This window comes from Rattus norvegicus, chromosome 5 (assembly GCF_021556685.1).
Source record: "Rattus norvegicus strain SHRSP/BbbUtx chromosome 5, alternate assembly SHRSP_T2T, whole genome shotgun sequence".
In the NCBI taxonomy this organism is placed as follows: Eukaryota; Metazoa; Chordata; class Mammalia; order Rodentia; family Muridae; genus Rattus; species Rattus norvegicus.
In genome coordinates this window covers 41197725-41213510 of record NC_141538.1, presented here as the reverse complement: position 1 = coordinate 41213510, position 15786 = coordinate 41197725, and the positions used below count along the sequence as shown (strand labels likewise).

The 15786-nt window shown below is 38.5% G+C and overlaps 1 protein-coding gene across 12 annotated transcripts in view; it reads right to left on the bottom strand.

Annotated features, from left to right (window-relative positions):
- Positions 1-15786, bottom strand: part of Fbxl4 (F-box and leucine-rich repeat protein 4) — a 73777-nt gene that overhangs the window by 18213 nt on the left and 39778 nt on the right. For all 12 annotated transcript variants that reach the window (NR_172642.1, XM_087548833.1, XM_087548831.1 and 9 more), the window contains 1 exon segment: positions 14134-14347. Coding sequence is in view for 11 of the 12 variants with exons in the window: in XM_087548833.1 (XP_087404959.1) it covers positions 14134-14347 (214 nt within the window). In the remaining variant the exon portion in view is untranslated.

Below are 15786 nucleotides of genomic sequence, written 5' to 3'. Positions count from 1 at the left end.
ACACAGTCATTCAGCTTAAAATTCACACATACACATGAATTTCTCTGAACTTTTTTAGCTTTGGGTAACAAACCCGTAAATTTGAAGAAGGGATAAATATTTAAATTTGTTTAACAGGCTTCCTATAAGCTATCTACTACAAATTATTCTTTTTATACACTTCAAATATATAACAGAATCAAAAACTCAAAATATTACCTTTTACAAACTGAATTTTAAGATCAATCAATATTGTGGTGGAAAAGACAGACTTCTGATTAAAGATTATAAATTATATAAATAAAGCTTACCCAGGCGTTTGAGAAAAAAACTGTTCTGTAAACCTAACTACGGACATGCACGCACAACTACTCTAAATCAGAGGCTCAGAATTTAAAGTACCAATTTCAGCACAAAATTCAGATGCTTGCCACATTCCAATAACCTGTATGTATGTAGAAGTACAATCTACAGCTACATACTTCCACATCTGTCTTGCTTAACTCTCTCCAATCAGAACTTATTCCACCATGGTAAATCTTGCCCACCGTAAAAACTTGAATTCATCTTTCCTTACAGATGAGTAAACTGATCAACTTCTTTTACAACTCATATGAATGAAATCACAGAATTGCAGCAGAAAAAAAAAAAAAAGACATGGCTAATTACACAACGGTAGGATTTTTTTTCTTTTTTTCTTTTATTGGATTTTTTAACATTTCAAATGTTATTCCCTTTCCTGGTTTCCTGAACATAAGTTCCCTATCCCATCCCCCTCCCCTTCATCTATAAGAGTGTTCATGTCCTCATCCACCCCCTGTTCCGACTCCCGACATTCCCCTGCATTGGAGGGGCGGGGGCTCCAACCTTGGCAAGATCAAGGCCTTCTCCTTCCATTGGTGCCTGACAAGGCCATACTCTACTACATATGCAGTTGGAGCCATGGGTCAGTCCATGTATAGTCTTTGGGTAATGGTTTAGTCCCTGTAAGTTCTGGTTCTTTGGTATTGTTCTTATGGGGTTTCAAGCCCCTTCAGCTCTTTCAGTCCTTTTTCTAATTCCTCTAATGGGGTTCCTGTTCTCAGTTCAATGGTTTGCTGCTAGCATTCGCCTCTGTATTTGACATGCTCTGGCTGAGCCTCTCAGGAGAGAACTATATCCAGTTTCTGTCAGCATGCACCTCTTAGCTTCATTAATCTTATCTAGTTTTGGTGCCTGTCTATACCTGGGCTGTATACACAGGTGGTGCAGGCTCTGAATAGCTATTCCTTCAGTCTCTGCTCTAAACTTTGCCTCCATATCCCCTCCTATGAACATTTTGTTCCCCCTTTTAAGGAATGAAGCATCTGCACTTTGGTCATCCTTCTTCTTGAGCTTCATGTGGTGAATGGTGTGTGGATATCCACTTATCAGAGAGTGCATACCATGTGTGTTTTCCTGTGATTGGGTTACCTCACTCAGAATGATATTTTCTAGTTCAATCCATTTACCTATGAATTTCATGAAGTCATTGTTTTTGATAGCTGAGTAGTGCTGTGTTGTGAAGATGTACCAAATTTTCTGTATCCATTCCTCTGTTGAAGGGCACCTGGGTTCTTTCCAGCTTCTAGCTATTATAAATAAGGCTGCTATGAACATAGTGGAGCATGTGTCTTTTTTATATGTTGGGGCATCTTTTTGGTATATGCCCAAGAGAGGTATAGCTGGGTCCTCCAGTAGTGCACTGGCCAATTTTCTGAGGAACCTCCAGACTGATTTCCAGAATGGTTGTACCAGTCTGCAATCCCACAAACAAGGGAGGAGTGTTCCTCTTTCTCCACATCCTCGCCAGCATCTGCTGTCACCTGAGTTTTTGATATTAGTCATTCTGACTGGTGTGAGGTGGAATATCAGGGTTGTTTTGATTTGCATTTTCCTGATGAGTAAGGATGTTGAACATTTCTTTAGGCACTTCTCAGCCATTCGATATTCCTCAGCTGTCAATTCTTTGTTTAGCTCTGTACCCCATTTTTTAATAGGGTTATTTGGTCTTCTGGAGCCTAACTTCTTGAGTTCTTTGTATATTTTGGATATTAGCCCTCTGTCAGATGTAGGATTGGTAAATATCTTTTCCCAATCTGTTGGTTGCTGTTTTGTCCTAATATCTGTGTCCTTTGCCTTAAAGAAGCTTTGCAGTTGTTTGAGGTCCCATTTGTTGATTCTTGCTCTTAGAGCATAAGCCATTGGTGTTTTGTTCAGGAAATTTTCCCTAGTGCCCATGTAATTGAGATTCTTCCCCACTTTTTCTTCTGTTAGTGAGGGCATCTCGTTTGATGTGGAGGTCCTTGATCCACTTGGACTTAAGCTTTGTACAGGGTGATAAGCATGGATCAATCTGCATTCTTCTACATGCTGACCTCCAGTTGACCCAGAACCATTTGCTGAAAATGCTATCTTTTTTCCCATTGGAGAAAAGCTTCTTTATCAAAGATCAAGTGACCATACCTATGTGGGTTCATTTCTAGGTCTTCAATTCTATTCCACTGATCTACCTGCCTGTCTCTGTACCAATACCATATAGTTTTTAATCACTATTGCTCTGTAATACTGCTTGAGTTTAGGGATAGTGATTTCCCCCCAGAAGTCTTTTTATTGTTGAGGATAGTTTTAGCTATCCTGGGTTTTTTGTTATTCCAAATGAATTTGAAAACTGCTGTATTTAACTCTATGAAGAATTGTGTTGGAATTTTGATGGGGATTGCATTGAATCTGTAGATCGCTTTTGGTAAAATGGCCATTTTTACTATATTAATCCTGCCATTCCATAAGCATGGGTGGTCTTTCCATCTTCTGAGTTCTTCTTCAATTTCTTTCTTCAGAGACTTGAAGATCTTGTCATACAGATCTTTCACTTGCTTCGTTAGAGTCAGACCAAGGTATTTTATATTATTTGTGACTATTGTGAATGGTGGTATGCACTCACTGATAAGTGGATATTAGACCAAAAGCTTGAATATGCTCCCAATAAAAAAGACATCAGCCTTGTTTAGGTTGATGTCTTAAGAACTTTAATTTACACAACTTTCAGTATACCTTCCATCCTCACCAAACATCTTTTCATTTGTTTGTTCTTAATACACACCAATGAGAGAATCTGTACCTTAGTTTCTTTTTCAGTCACTTGAATATTGCAATAAGGGAGAAAGGGCTTATTCCTACTCACACTACAAGGATATAGTTTATCATGGCAGGTGTCCTGCTTAATTTTTTGCTAATTTGACAAAAGCCAGAGTCATCTGAGAAGAGGGAATGGAAATTGACAAAATGCTTCAACTAAACTGGAATATATGAGTTTGTTGGGCATTGTCTTGATTAATGATTGATGTGAGAAGGCCCAGATGACTATGGGCCGTGTCACCCCTGGGCAAGTGGTCATGTGTTGTATAAGAAAGTAGGCTTAGCAGCCATATGGAGCAAGTCAGGAAGCAGAGTTTTTGTTGCAATTCTTATTTACTGGTTCCTGCTTGAATTGAAGTTTGACTTCTCTTAATGATGAACTGATACCTGGAAGTTCACCTGAAATAAACTCCTTCTCCCCAGGTTGCTTTTGGTCACTGTGTTTCATCACAGCAAGAGAAGCCCTAAGAAAACAGGTAACTCAAGGCAGTAGGAACTTCAAATAGCTAGCCCTAAACAAAAGCTACAATCAGGAAGCAGAGAAAGATGAATGCTGCTGCTGCTCAGTTATTTTTCTTCATTATTTTAGTCCAGCATCCCAACCAGGGAATGGCATCACCCAAAGTGGGCAAGTCTTCTCACCTCAATTAACACAACCAAGAAATCCCCACAGCGGGGCTGGGGATTTAGCTCAGTGGTAGAGCGCTTACCTAGGAAGCGCAAGGCCCTGGGTTCGGTCCCCAGCTCCGAAAAAAAGAACCAAAAAAAAAAAAAAAGAAATCCCCACAGCTTTGTTCAGAGTTCCATCTCCCAGTGGAATCTAGAATCTCCCAAGCTGACAATTAACTACTACAATGAGCTGATCAGTTACCTCTACTAGTGTCCTCTTCTGGCCAGAGGTTTTGAAATTTCTTATACCTGGCTTCTGGTCACGGTTATGACTATGGTCAGTGAGTCTGTAACCAAGAGATAACCTCCTTTTCACTGTAGTGACTAATCAGGTCCTGTGACCCCGACCAGGATAACCTACTCACTTCAGTAACACAAAACAAGTGCTACCTAAAGCCTCAGTGCTTTGTTCACAACTTCTACAAGGCCACTCAGGAGAGTAGAGTACAGATGTATTCTGGCTTGGAGACCTATCAAGGACTACAAGACTGGCTACTACCTTTATCCTCATATTCATTATCACATTAGTACTCTCAATCATGGAATTGCCCTTAACATACTGGCCTGCAGGCAAGTCTCTGGGACATTTTCTTGATTAAAGAATGATATGGGAGGACCCTGCCCAGTGTGCGTGCGAGGTCATGGTTGTCTAAGAAAGAAGCTGAGTGCGCCATGGCAAAAAACCAGTAAACAACCTTCCTCCATGGCTTCTGTGTCAGCTCCTGCTGCCAGGTTCCAGGTTCAGGCCCTGCCCCGACTTCTCTCAAAGATGGGCTGTGAATGGGATGCGTACGCCAAGCAAGTTACTTTTGATTTTGGTGTTCATCACAGCAGTGGAGAGCAAACTGGAATGGGACTAGGATTTAAGTAAACCTTCACCAAAGAATGCCACCAAATGGGGTCAAATTATACTATCCCTCTGCCTCAGGTTCACTACTTAAACTAAACCACTGAAATAGACAACATTTGAGATGACAGCTAATGGCAGCCTGCATTAGTCAACACAGGCAGGCAAAATTATTTCTTCCTACTAATCTCAACTCCTGAGTTAGCCATCGGCATTGGCTCTGCTAAGAGAGAGGCCATTCCCTTACCTGGCTTTATAGGCAGTGGCTGTTTGTTAGCTGAACTGTGCCTGCCAGCACACTGTATGTTTTAAAAGTCAGTAAAAAGCAGTTGGGAAAGCACCATATCTATATGCCAGAAAGCAAAGTTATGGCACCAAAACAAACCACACTGCTTCTGAGAGTCACTTCACATGTCTCTTGTGGAGAAAAAAAATCAAGGCACTTTTACCAATAGGCTGGTATGAGGTTTTACTTTGCAGATTAATGTGGCACATGAAAAAGAAAACAGGCACTCTCTTCTCCGACAGAAGTGAAGATCAACTACTTTTCTTGCATGCTAGTTCATCAAGATGTAGGTAGAGGTGTCCTTGAAACTGTTGACACAGCCTACTATGCCGGTAAACAGCTGCGGAGCCATACTTGTGGATTACTGACATATACTAGTTCCCCACAAAACCTATAATCAGTTTTTTCACTTCTTCAGATTCTTTCAATTTATGCTCTATCATTCTTGAAGTGAGGCAATCAAAACTGGATGCAGGTGTTCCATTTATAAGTCCAACTTTTAAAAAGCACTCTTGGTTTTCTTGCCCGCTGCTAAGCAACAGGACGGCATCCTTACTGAGATATCCGTCATTCCATCCTGACTCCCCACTCCAGACAGCTTTTTCAAAAAAAAAAAAAAAAAAAGTAAACATGCTCAAACTGATCACAGTAACCCAGACTGCTCCAGGAAAGGCAGACTTATCTGTAGGACCCTCTTAATGGAGAAATCAGAACAAGCGTAAGTGGTAAGAAGATTTCAGTGTTTACAATAGAAGCAGCCAAGCTTTTAGAGTAATTTTTCCTAAGATCTTACGTATTTTTACAAATTTATATTAGCATAGTTAGCAGACCTGAGTTCAAATCTGAATGTAAATATTGTTTTGGGCCATATCTTCTAAAACTTCAATTTCATCATCTAGGAAATGGGAGCACCACCTACTCTCACTGGAACGGTCAGAAAGTTCACTATTTATAGAGCATCTGGCAAAGCAAACAAAACATCGCAAAATTTGTCAAACTTTAGAACTAAAACATGTCTCCAAAGCCCTCTAAGTCTTTGTTATACACACAGTTATACAAAATTATACAAACATATTAGACTTAGTAATATGGATCACACAGAAACATAAAATATGACTTTCTCTTATCATAATTTGACCTGTAGCATCAATACTGTATAATAGAGTCACTATTGTATTACTGACTTTTGCTTCTTTTCTATTTTGCAGGGTAAAGGTTGAGGAGGCACGATGGTGCATATCTGTAATCCCAGTTACTCAGGAAATGGGGACAAAAAGCCTCCCAGAGTCCAGGAGTTCAAAGACAGCCTGGACATCATAGTGAGAATGTTAACTGAAGCGATTCAGCAGTGCAGCGTGCAATGTCTGGCCCTTTAAAAATGAAACGACCTCTCCAAGAAAGCTCATCTTTTCCCCCTTCATCCCCTTCAGGGTAATGAGGTGCATTTGAAATCAGATCCTAGCGTCTGAACATGCTGCTGCTGATTATGTAGACAGTTAAGAGAGGCCAGTCACCTAACTGCCTTCTTTGTCTCTGCTTATTTCCATCCCCAACATCATTAAGCCATACAAAGGATATGTGTGTGTGTGAAAGGAAGTGGCAAATCTTTCACTATGGGATGTGCCTAGGAGGTCTGGGAAGTGAGCATGATTGGGGTGCACTATGTGAAATTCCCAAGTAATCAATGAAAATATTATGTTGGGAAAAAAAAGACAAGAAGTAGGGGATAAAGGCAGAGACTTATTTGTAAGGGCTGAAGAAGAACTGTAAGCTTCTAAGCAGGGAGAAACATGCCCTGGCATTGTCATACATGTGAAATGGATCACTCTGCACTGTATGGAGAACGAAGTGGGGTTAAAAAAAAAAAAAGAAGCAAAGGGACTTAATAAGTGGCCATTATAGTAAATCAGGCGAGAGGTTCTGAGAGAAGCTCGTGGGATGGTAAGATGTGCAGTTATTTTGAGTCATTTTTTAGGTTAAACATTTTGTTGCCTGTATTTGTGAAAAGATTTAAAAAAATAAAAAATTTGTGAACATAGTTAAAAAAAAATAAAGAAGGAAGGTGTTTGCAGACTGACGAAAAAGAAACCTTCTTCACAAGCTCTACTTGGTGTCTGTGAGGACTCTGGTGGAGATCCCAAATGAGGAAGGCATGGGCAGAGCTTAAATATATGAGAGAAGCAGTAAAGAGAAACGGTCTGGGGAAGTTTCTCAGTTTTGATTCTACCATTTATATCACTAAAATAACATCATTTTCAAATTTTATTATGCATGGACTTTAGCTAAATAAAAATCTATTTTTTATATATACAACATAAAAATTATTAATTTAGCTGATAACTCACCAAAAACTAGGTAAGTAAGATAAGGTACTATCTAGACCTTATGTAATGCATCCATACAGTGAATGAGTTTACATCCATATTTAAGTAAGTGGGAGAAACTCGAACTGGCACTATCTAGACTTCAATATGCATATATAAATGTCCACTCTAGACAGGAGATCTCAATCCCGCAAGTCACACTTTACAAACTTACAGTCAGTGCATCAGTCTCTTTCAGAAAATTTAAGAAAATCATAGACTAATGATTCATTGACAATTAGGTCATGTGAATACAGAGCATTTCAAAAGTTTACTTTCACAAATCACCATAATTGTAAGATACCCTGAAAGTTTGATTTCACCTTATTTTTTCAAAGGTATTTTTAATAGTTACATATATTAAATTTGTTCTTAAAGTGAAATAATCAGAAAATATAAAACTGAGGCATTATCCCATTTAAAGGGTCTCAGACTATATAGTACACTGACCAATAAAGTATGGTTTTGCTTGTCTTTTTAAAATAACTATGGCTTGTTAGTCTAAATTACACAGTCATATAAAATAAATCACCAAGAATAGATATTAACAAGTTGTGTATATATATCATATACAGTAAATGCAAGAATGAAAACAGGGCATTCAGAATAGGTAATCCTATTTAAGAAAAGACAGTTGACAATTTTACATCCATACAACTGATGACTTGCTTTTTTCCACAGACCACTTCAACAGTGGTACTCAGGACCATCTTCTCATCTGACAAAAAATCATCTCAAAAACAATCAATAACCCTCCTTAATACAAATGATAAATGACCGAGAAAGAAATTAGGGAAACAATGCCCTTTACAATAGCCACAAATAATATAAAAAATCTTGGTTTAACTCTAACCAAACAAGTGAATGACTTATATGACAAGAATTTCAAGTCACTAAAGGAAAAAACTGAGGAAGATATCAGAAGATGGAAAGATCTCCCATGCTCATGGATCTCTAGGATTAACATAGTGAAAATGTCATCTTACCACAAGCAATTTACAGATTCAATACAATCCCCATCAAAATTCCAACACAATTCTTTATAGAACTTGACAGAGCAATTCTCAACTACATATGGAAAAACAAAAAACTCAGGATAGCTAAAACAATCCTGAATAATAAAAGAACTTCTGGAGGTATCATCATCCCTGACCTCAAGCTGTACTACAGAGCAGTACTAATAAAAAATGCATGATATCAGTATAGGAAGAGATAGGTTGATCAATGGAATCAAATCAAAGACCCTGAAATAAACCCAAACTCCTGTGGACGCTTGATTTTTGACAAAGAAGCCAACACTATACCATGAAAAACAGAAAGTATCTTTAACAAATGGGCTAGTTGAATTAGATGTCTGCATGTAGAAGAATGCAAACAGATGCATAACTATCACCTGGCACAAAACTCAAGTCCAAAGTGGATCAATGACCTCAATGGAAAACTGGATACACTAAACTTAATAAAACAGAAAGTGGGGAATAGCCTTGAAGTCACTGGTATAGGAGACAACTTCCTGAACAAAACACCAATGGCTCAGGCTCAAAAATCAATGATTGATAAATGAGACCTTCTGAAACTGAAAAGCTTCTCTGTAAGGCAAGGACACTGTCATCAGGACAAAATGGCAGTCTACAGATTGGGAAAGGATCTTTACCAACCCTACATCTGACAGAGGGCTAATACCCAAAATTTATAAAGAACTTAAGAAGTTAGACATCAAGAACCAAAATATCCCAAATAAAAATGGGATACAGAGCTAAAGAAAAAATTCAAAGAAATGTTCAAAGTCCTTAGTTATCAAGGAAATACATATCAAATAATGCTGAAATTTCATTGTACGCCAGTCGGAATGGCTAAGATCACAAACTTAAGTGATAGCACATGCTGGGGAGAGTGAGGAGCTAGGGGGACAGTCCTTCATTGCTGGTGGGAATGCAAACTTGTATAACCACTTTGAAAACCAATTTAATGCTTTCTCAGAAAACTGGGGATAGTTCTACCTCCAGACCCAGCTATGCCATTCCTGGACATATACCCAAAAGACACCCCATTATACCACAAGGACACGTGCTTAACTATGTTCATAGCAGCTTTATTTGTAAAAAAAAAATTAAATAAGTGAAAGCAACCTAGATGTCCCTTAACTAAAGAATGGATAGAGAAACTAGTCCATCTACACAATGGAATACTATTTAGTTATTAAAAACAAAGACATCATACAGGCAAATGTATTGAAATTGTGAATATCATCCTATGTGAGGCAACCCAGACTCAGACAGATATATATGTGTCCACTTATACGTGGACATTAGCCATAAACACAGGATACCCACGCTATACTCCACAGATCCAAAAAAGCTAAACAAGAAGGAAGCTCCAAGCGAGGAGGATGCTTGATTATCATTTAAAAGTAGGACGGAAACAGTTGTAGGAGGCAGATGAAGGGAAGGAACTGGGTGGGAGAGTTGATGGGGAGGGAATGTGTGGGTTTCGGGATCAGGTGTGGGGAGAGACAGGGGAGATGGCCAGATGGCCATGGAAATGAATGGAATCTACAGCTGGCAGGGATGTGGGGGAGCGTGGAGCATCTCTACTAGATGCCAGAGACCTGGGATAGGGAAGGCGCCCAAAAAACAATGGTGCTGACCTTAGCTGAGACTCAAAGCAGCGGTGATATGGAAGGCATGAACCCTCATGGAGCGATAGGAACACCAACCTACCCATAAAACTTTCAACCCAAAACTTACCCTGCCTACCAGAAATGCAGGGAGACAAGGGATGGAACAAAGACTGAGGCAATGGCCAACTAGTAACAGGCCTAACTAGAAAACCATCCCATGGGCAAATACCAATATCTGACACTAGTACTGATACTCTGTTATGCTTGCAGACAGGATCCTAAATGGTTGTCCTGAGAGCTTCCACCTAGCAGCTGACTCAGACAGATGCAGAGACCACAGCCAAACACTGGATGGAGAACGGAGACTCTAATGGAGGAGTTGGGGGAAAGACTGAGAGCCCCAAAAGGGATAGGAACTCCATATGAAGACCAACAGAGTCAACCTGGATCCTTGGGCCTCTCAGAGACTCTACCACCAACCAAAAGCATTTGTGGACTGGACCTAGGACCCCAACATGTACATGTCAGATGTGTAGCTAGGTCTTCATGTGGGCTCTGGAACAATGCGAGTGGGGGCAATCCCTAATGCTTTTGCCTGCACTTAGAATCAATTCCCTTAACTGGGCTACCTTGTCTGGCCTCAGTGAGAGAAAAAGTACTTAGATTTTAGGGACTTGATGTACCACTGTGGGGGGAATTACACAGGTGAACCACTATTCTCTCAAAGGGGAAGGGGAAAGGAGATGGGGGAGGGACTGTCAGAGGCAGAATTTGAAGAGGGGACACTGTTCAGAATATAAAGTGAATAAAAATAATAAAAAGTGAAAAGATCATACCTAATCTCACTGAAGACAATAGCTGTAACAAGTTATCTATCAGCATAAATCTCTCTGTAACATTTACAGTGAATCAAGCTCCGTAGTAGATACCATACATTCACTAAATCATCTAATCCTTACAGCCTTTCAAGATGCTGTATGTCTCTAGTTTATAAAAAGGGAAGTAAAGAGAGACAATAACCTCAAGTACACAAGTAGGAAGTGATCATCACTGCCCAAATGCAAGCACCATGGCTACAAAATACTAGGAAACCAACCTACCTACACACTAACTTTAAAACATAGAGAGGGGTAGGGAGTATGGTTTTATGCTTTCATAGTCAAGGCTCTGGGTTCAATTCCCAGCTCCCGACCATCAACAACAAACCACAAAGGAATTACCCAACAATGTAAGGACTGCATTAACTGAGGCCCAAAATTTTGATACATATTTTATGTAATACTCTGAATTTAAATAAAAGTGATCAGAACTATTTATTGAAGTGTAATGCCAAAAGTATAAAAACAATACTGTGTGAGATGTAGTTTATTTAATTCACTACATGTTCCAGGCACCTGAAACCTATGGGTCATCAAATATTTGGTGTGACTTATGAGAGAGTTCCCACTGCATTGAAAAAAAATCAGTGACAAACTGTTAAAACTCTTGATTCTACATTATCTACACAATTCTAACTAATAAGTAATACTTCAAATACTAGAAAAAAAGAAAGAAAAATTATTTTCCAGATTATGTACATAAAAGATAAGAAAATCCAAAAGATGTAAATGAAAATAGATTAGAACAATTGCAAGCATTCATTAAGGGGAACAAATATAAGATAAATTTATTTAAAACCCCAATTTCCCTATATATTAACAAAAAACAGTAAAAATTAAGTGAAAGAGAAAACAGTACCTGAAAGCGTAACATATAACATATAAATATAGTCAGAATTACTTAGGATCTAAGTGAAAAAAACTATAACATGTGTTAAGATATAAAAGAGGACCTACATGAACAGATTGGAAACTTTATCAGAAGGCAAGGGAATGTAATAACTTCTAAATGAAACTCCCAATGAGAAATGGAAAATCAAGTAGAATAAGTATCTAGATCCACCAAAAGTATTTGAATAAAATAGTGAGGAAGTCCTTTCCCTTCACAATAAAACATTATCCTACAAAATTGTTGTGCTAATGTTACTACAACATTTATCAGTTGCTTATATCAAGACCTACCTAAGTATATTGTATATAATTTAGTCCTCAAAATGACCCAATGAGATCTGTATTTTTATCTTAGAGAGGGAAACTGATGAACACCCTGAACCAAGCAATATTTAAGACCCATAGAAGTCCATTATAGTGGACTTAAAAAAAAAAAAAACAAGAAAAAAGCCAATGGTATAGCATTTTAAGAACTAACTCAGATCTTTTATTCATTCACTTAGTAAATATTCACTCATGTCAAATCCTAACCAAATTCTATTTTAGAACCTGGAAACAGTGCAATGAAAAAGAATGACATTATTCACCACTATATGTAAAATTATATCCTAATATGATGAAACAGAATACAAAAGGGAAAATAATGATCATGCTAGAGCTTAGTAGGAATGTTTAAAAGATAAAACAGGGTAATATAGGAGGTGCAAATCAGAAAAGACACTTCGTTTTAACCACTATTCAAGGAGCCACATTTTAAAACTTAAAATGAGCAAGGTCCCTGTTAATTATTAAGAAATGTAATATGCTGGGAAATCAGTACAGATAAGGAGATGAACAGAGACCTGAGTTGGAATTAAGTAAGAAGGGTGAACAAACCAAAAGCAGGCCTACATGTCTGGAGGAGAAAGAACAAAGAAACAGATGGGATCTTTGCATCTCTTCTTTAATCCAGAACTAACACTGTCCCATAGTAACAATATTATGCAAGTGGAAACTCTCTACTGAAGACTGTTATTTGTCAGACATTTTATAAAATAAACACCGAAAATAAAATCATGTTTTGTTGGCCTGCATTGTTAAGGTGCCTCTCTGTTCTTTCTCATCTGTGTAAGGTCTCTTCTGATTGGCTGTAATAAAGAGCTGGAGGCCAATAGCTAGGCAAGAAGTGGAAGGTGCACTTCGTGGTAGAGAGAAAGGGATCATGGGAGAAAAGTCAGAAGCAGGGATTCAGCAAGCGGGCGCAGAGGTGGATGGACATGAGCATGAGCAGAGAGGAAGACTGGGTTCTGGCAAGAAGCAGGCAGAATTAGTTGGGTTAGAGGAGCTGGGGAGTAGTACAAGCTAAAGGCCTAAGCTTTTTAAATATACACAAGCTTTTTAAATATACTCTGTCTTTAATACTATCGCTTACAGTGTGTAAAAGCCCAGAAATATTGGCACCCAATGTGGGGCAGTAATTTTGGAAGGAAGGTGAGGAACAAGCACTTCCCAGAGCTAGAAGTGGCTTCCTAGCAGCCTCAGTCTCTCAGACAGGCCCAGACACTAGTGGTAAGCAGAGTGTGGTAAGTGTGTAGAAGTGCGATCTCCCCTTCCAGCCTGCCGTGCTTGGTCTGGAGGGCTACTGCAGGCCTGGAGCGAGAGAAAGGGAGGTAACTAGCCACATGGAAGACAATAGACTGGTTAATTAAGTTCGATGAGCTAGCTAGCGGGTAGCCTAAGCAAGGCCTAACCTATACAAGTATTTTTTTTTCTTTTCTTTTTTTTTCCGGAGCTGGGGACCTACCACTGAGCTAAATCCCCAACCCCATATGTAAGTATTCTAAGCTTAGTGTCTAAGTCATTATTCTTCTGCTGGCAGGTCCAAGAAATGCCTTGGGAAATATATATATGAACTATAGTGATCATTTAGGGACTGGTGAGTAGCTGCAGTATAACACACAATATACAGTTAATGAAGTTAGGTACTAATACATACTAACATGGACGTATGTCCTGCAGACCTATGTGAAAAAAGTAAGTATATACATGACAGATCCTGTTTTATGAACATGAGACCAGGGTACTATGGTACCATTAATTACTTTACTTCTATATTTCTATATCCACTTCTAACACCGTGCACTTCGCTTCCTCCTGCTTCAAGCAAAAATTCTGCATGCCACCTGCCTGCCTCTTCCTCTAAATCATTCTCTGTCCGCACTTGGCTCACTGCCCCGCCCCTACTCATTTCTTTCCCAGGAATCACAAACATCACTTAAAAGTTTATCATTTAAAACCATGATACATTTCAATTTTGAAGTGAATAACAATGCCTTAATGATTTTAGGGTATCCACATGATGTCATACCCTCTGCATAAAAATGAGAAATCACAGGAATATTTGAAAGAAGTTAACCATTCAGCCAGATGTTTCTTTAAGAAAAACACAAATGAGTTATTCCTACCTCTACTTTTGTCCGATAGAGAATGAGCCTCTTGAGGCTGCGTAACTTGGCAATATGGCCAAAAGCCTGAGGTGGCAGTTTATCGCAGGATGAGAGATTTAAGTCTTGTAGATTTGGGCACATTTCAGAAATCACCTCCAAGCAAGCGTCATTAAGAAAGTGGCTGCAAGACAACTCAAGGCGTACTAATTCAGATCCACACACCTTCAGAAACCTGTGAAAACAATATTCCATGGAAGTTTTATAAAAATAAACAATACTTTTGTAAAGACTTTGAAATTATGTCACCTCTTAATAGACACAGGTAAGAGAACAGATCTCTACTGAAGAAAATACAGAACTTGATTCCCTAAGTTCTTACTGCACGGTGAAATGTTCATTGCTAACTCAAAATAAATCAAGCTGAGAAGACAATGAAGTCACATGGATTAACAGAGTACAAAGTCAGCTGATATTAAGCAGAAATTAAGATGGCAGGAGGTAGCTCTACTTACCTGCATTTCACATCCGAGTTGTACAATCTAGAACATGAAACCCTAGGCTCTCAGTATACATCACTTTCATTTCATATAACCCCGTTCAGAATGGGGAAATATACTTTGTATACAGTATACATAATGATGGGTTTAATTAAGTGACCCTGAAACAAGTCAGCTCGGCTTCTCAATCCAGAAAATGTCTAGGCTGGCTTAGATATTTATAATATATAAACAATATATATATAAAACATTTTATAATCATATAAAAACATAAAAATATAACAACTGTACTGTTGTGTGATGTTTTCTGTAGCTGTTGCCATTGAGTAACTTGACTACTTGATGCCAGAATTAATATAATATATCCAATTGCAGCTTCCCATAAATACACAGAAATAAGAAAAGATAAAGAAATAGAAAGTGTTTCATCAGAATACAAATCACATTATTTATCATATTGAATAATAATTGGGATTGAACTGCTTGCTCACAGCTGCCATAGAGAAACTCTAAGTCTTAGTATGATTTGAAAGTATGTAAATTTATGAAATTTTATTAGCTGAGTAAGCTGTAGCCATAGACAGCACCCACTATCCTTGGCCTGTGCTTATTCTTCTGAGACACACAACATTAATACTCTTGACTTCCACCAAAACTTTTTCCTAGGAAATAAGTTTTCCACCAAAACTTATTCCTACCATATACACATTTAAAATAAAATTGAACTGAATCATATAACTCAAATTTTAAAAGAAGGACATGAGGCTAAGCACCAAATATGGGTTGTCCTGTTCAACTCTTTTCTATTAATGACCTGGGGCAGGGGGGAACTATTCTCCCATTGTCTTAGTCATGCTCTATTGCTGTGAAGAGATACCATGACCATAGCAACTCATAAAGGGAAAGATTTAGTTGGGGCTGGCTTACAATTTCAGAGGTTTGGTTTTTGAGCCATCATGACAGGAAGCATGGGGGCATGCAGGCAGACATGATGGTCAAAGAGGTAGGTGAAAGTTTTACATCTGAATCAGTAGGCAGCAGGAAGAGAGCAAGCCATGGGGATTAGATTTGGTTTCTGAAACTTCAAAACTCAACTCCCAGTAACATAGTGTCTTGGTTAGGATTTTATTGCTGTAAAAAGACACCATGACTAAGTCAACTCTTGTAAAGGCAA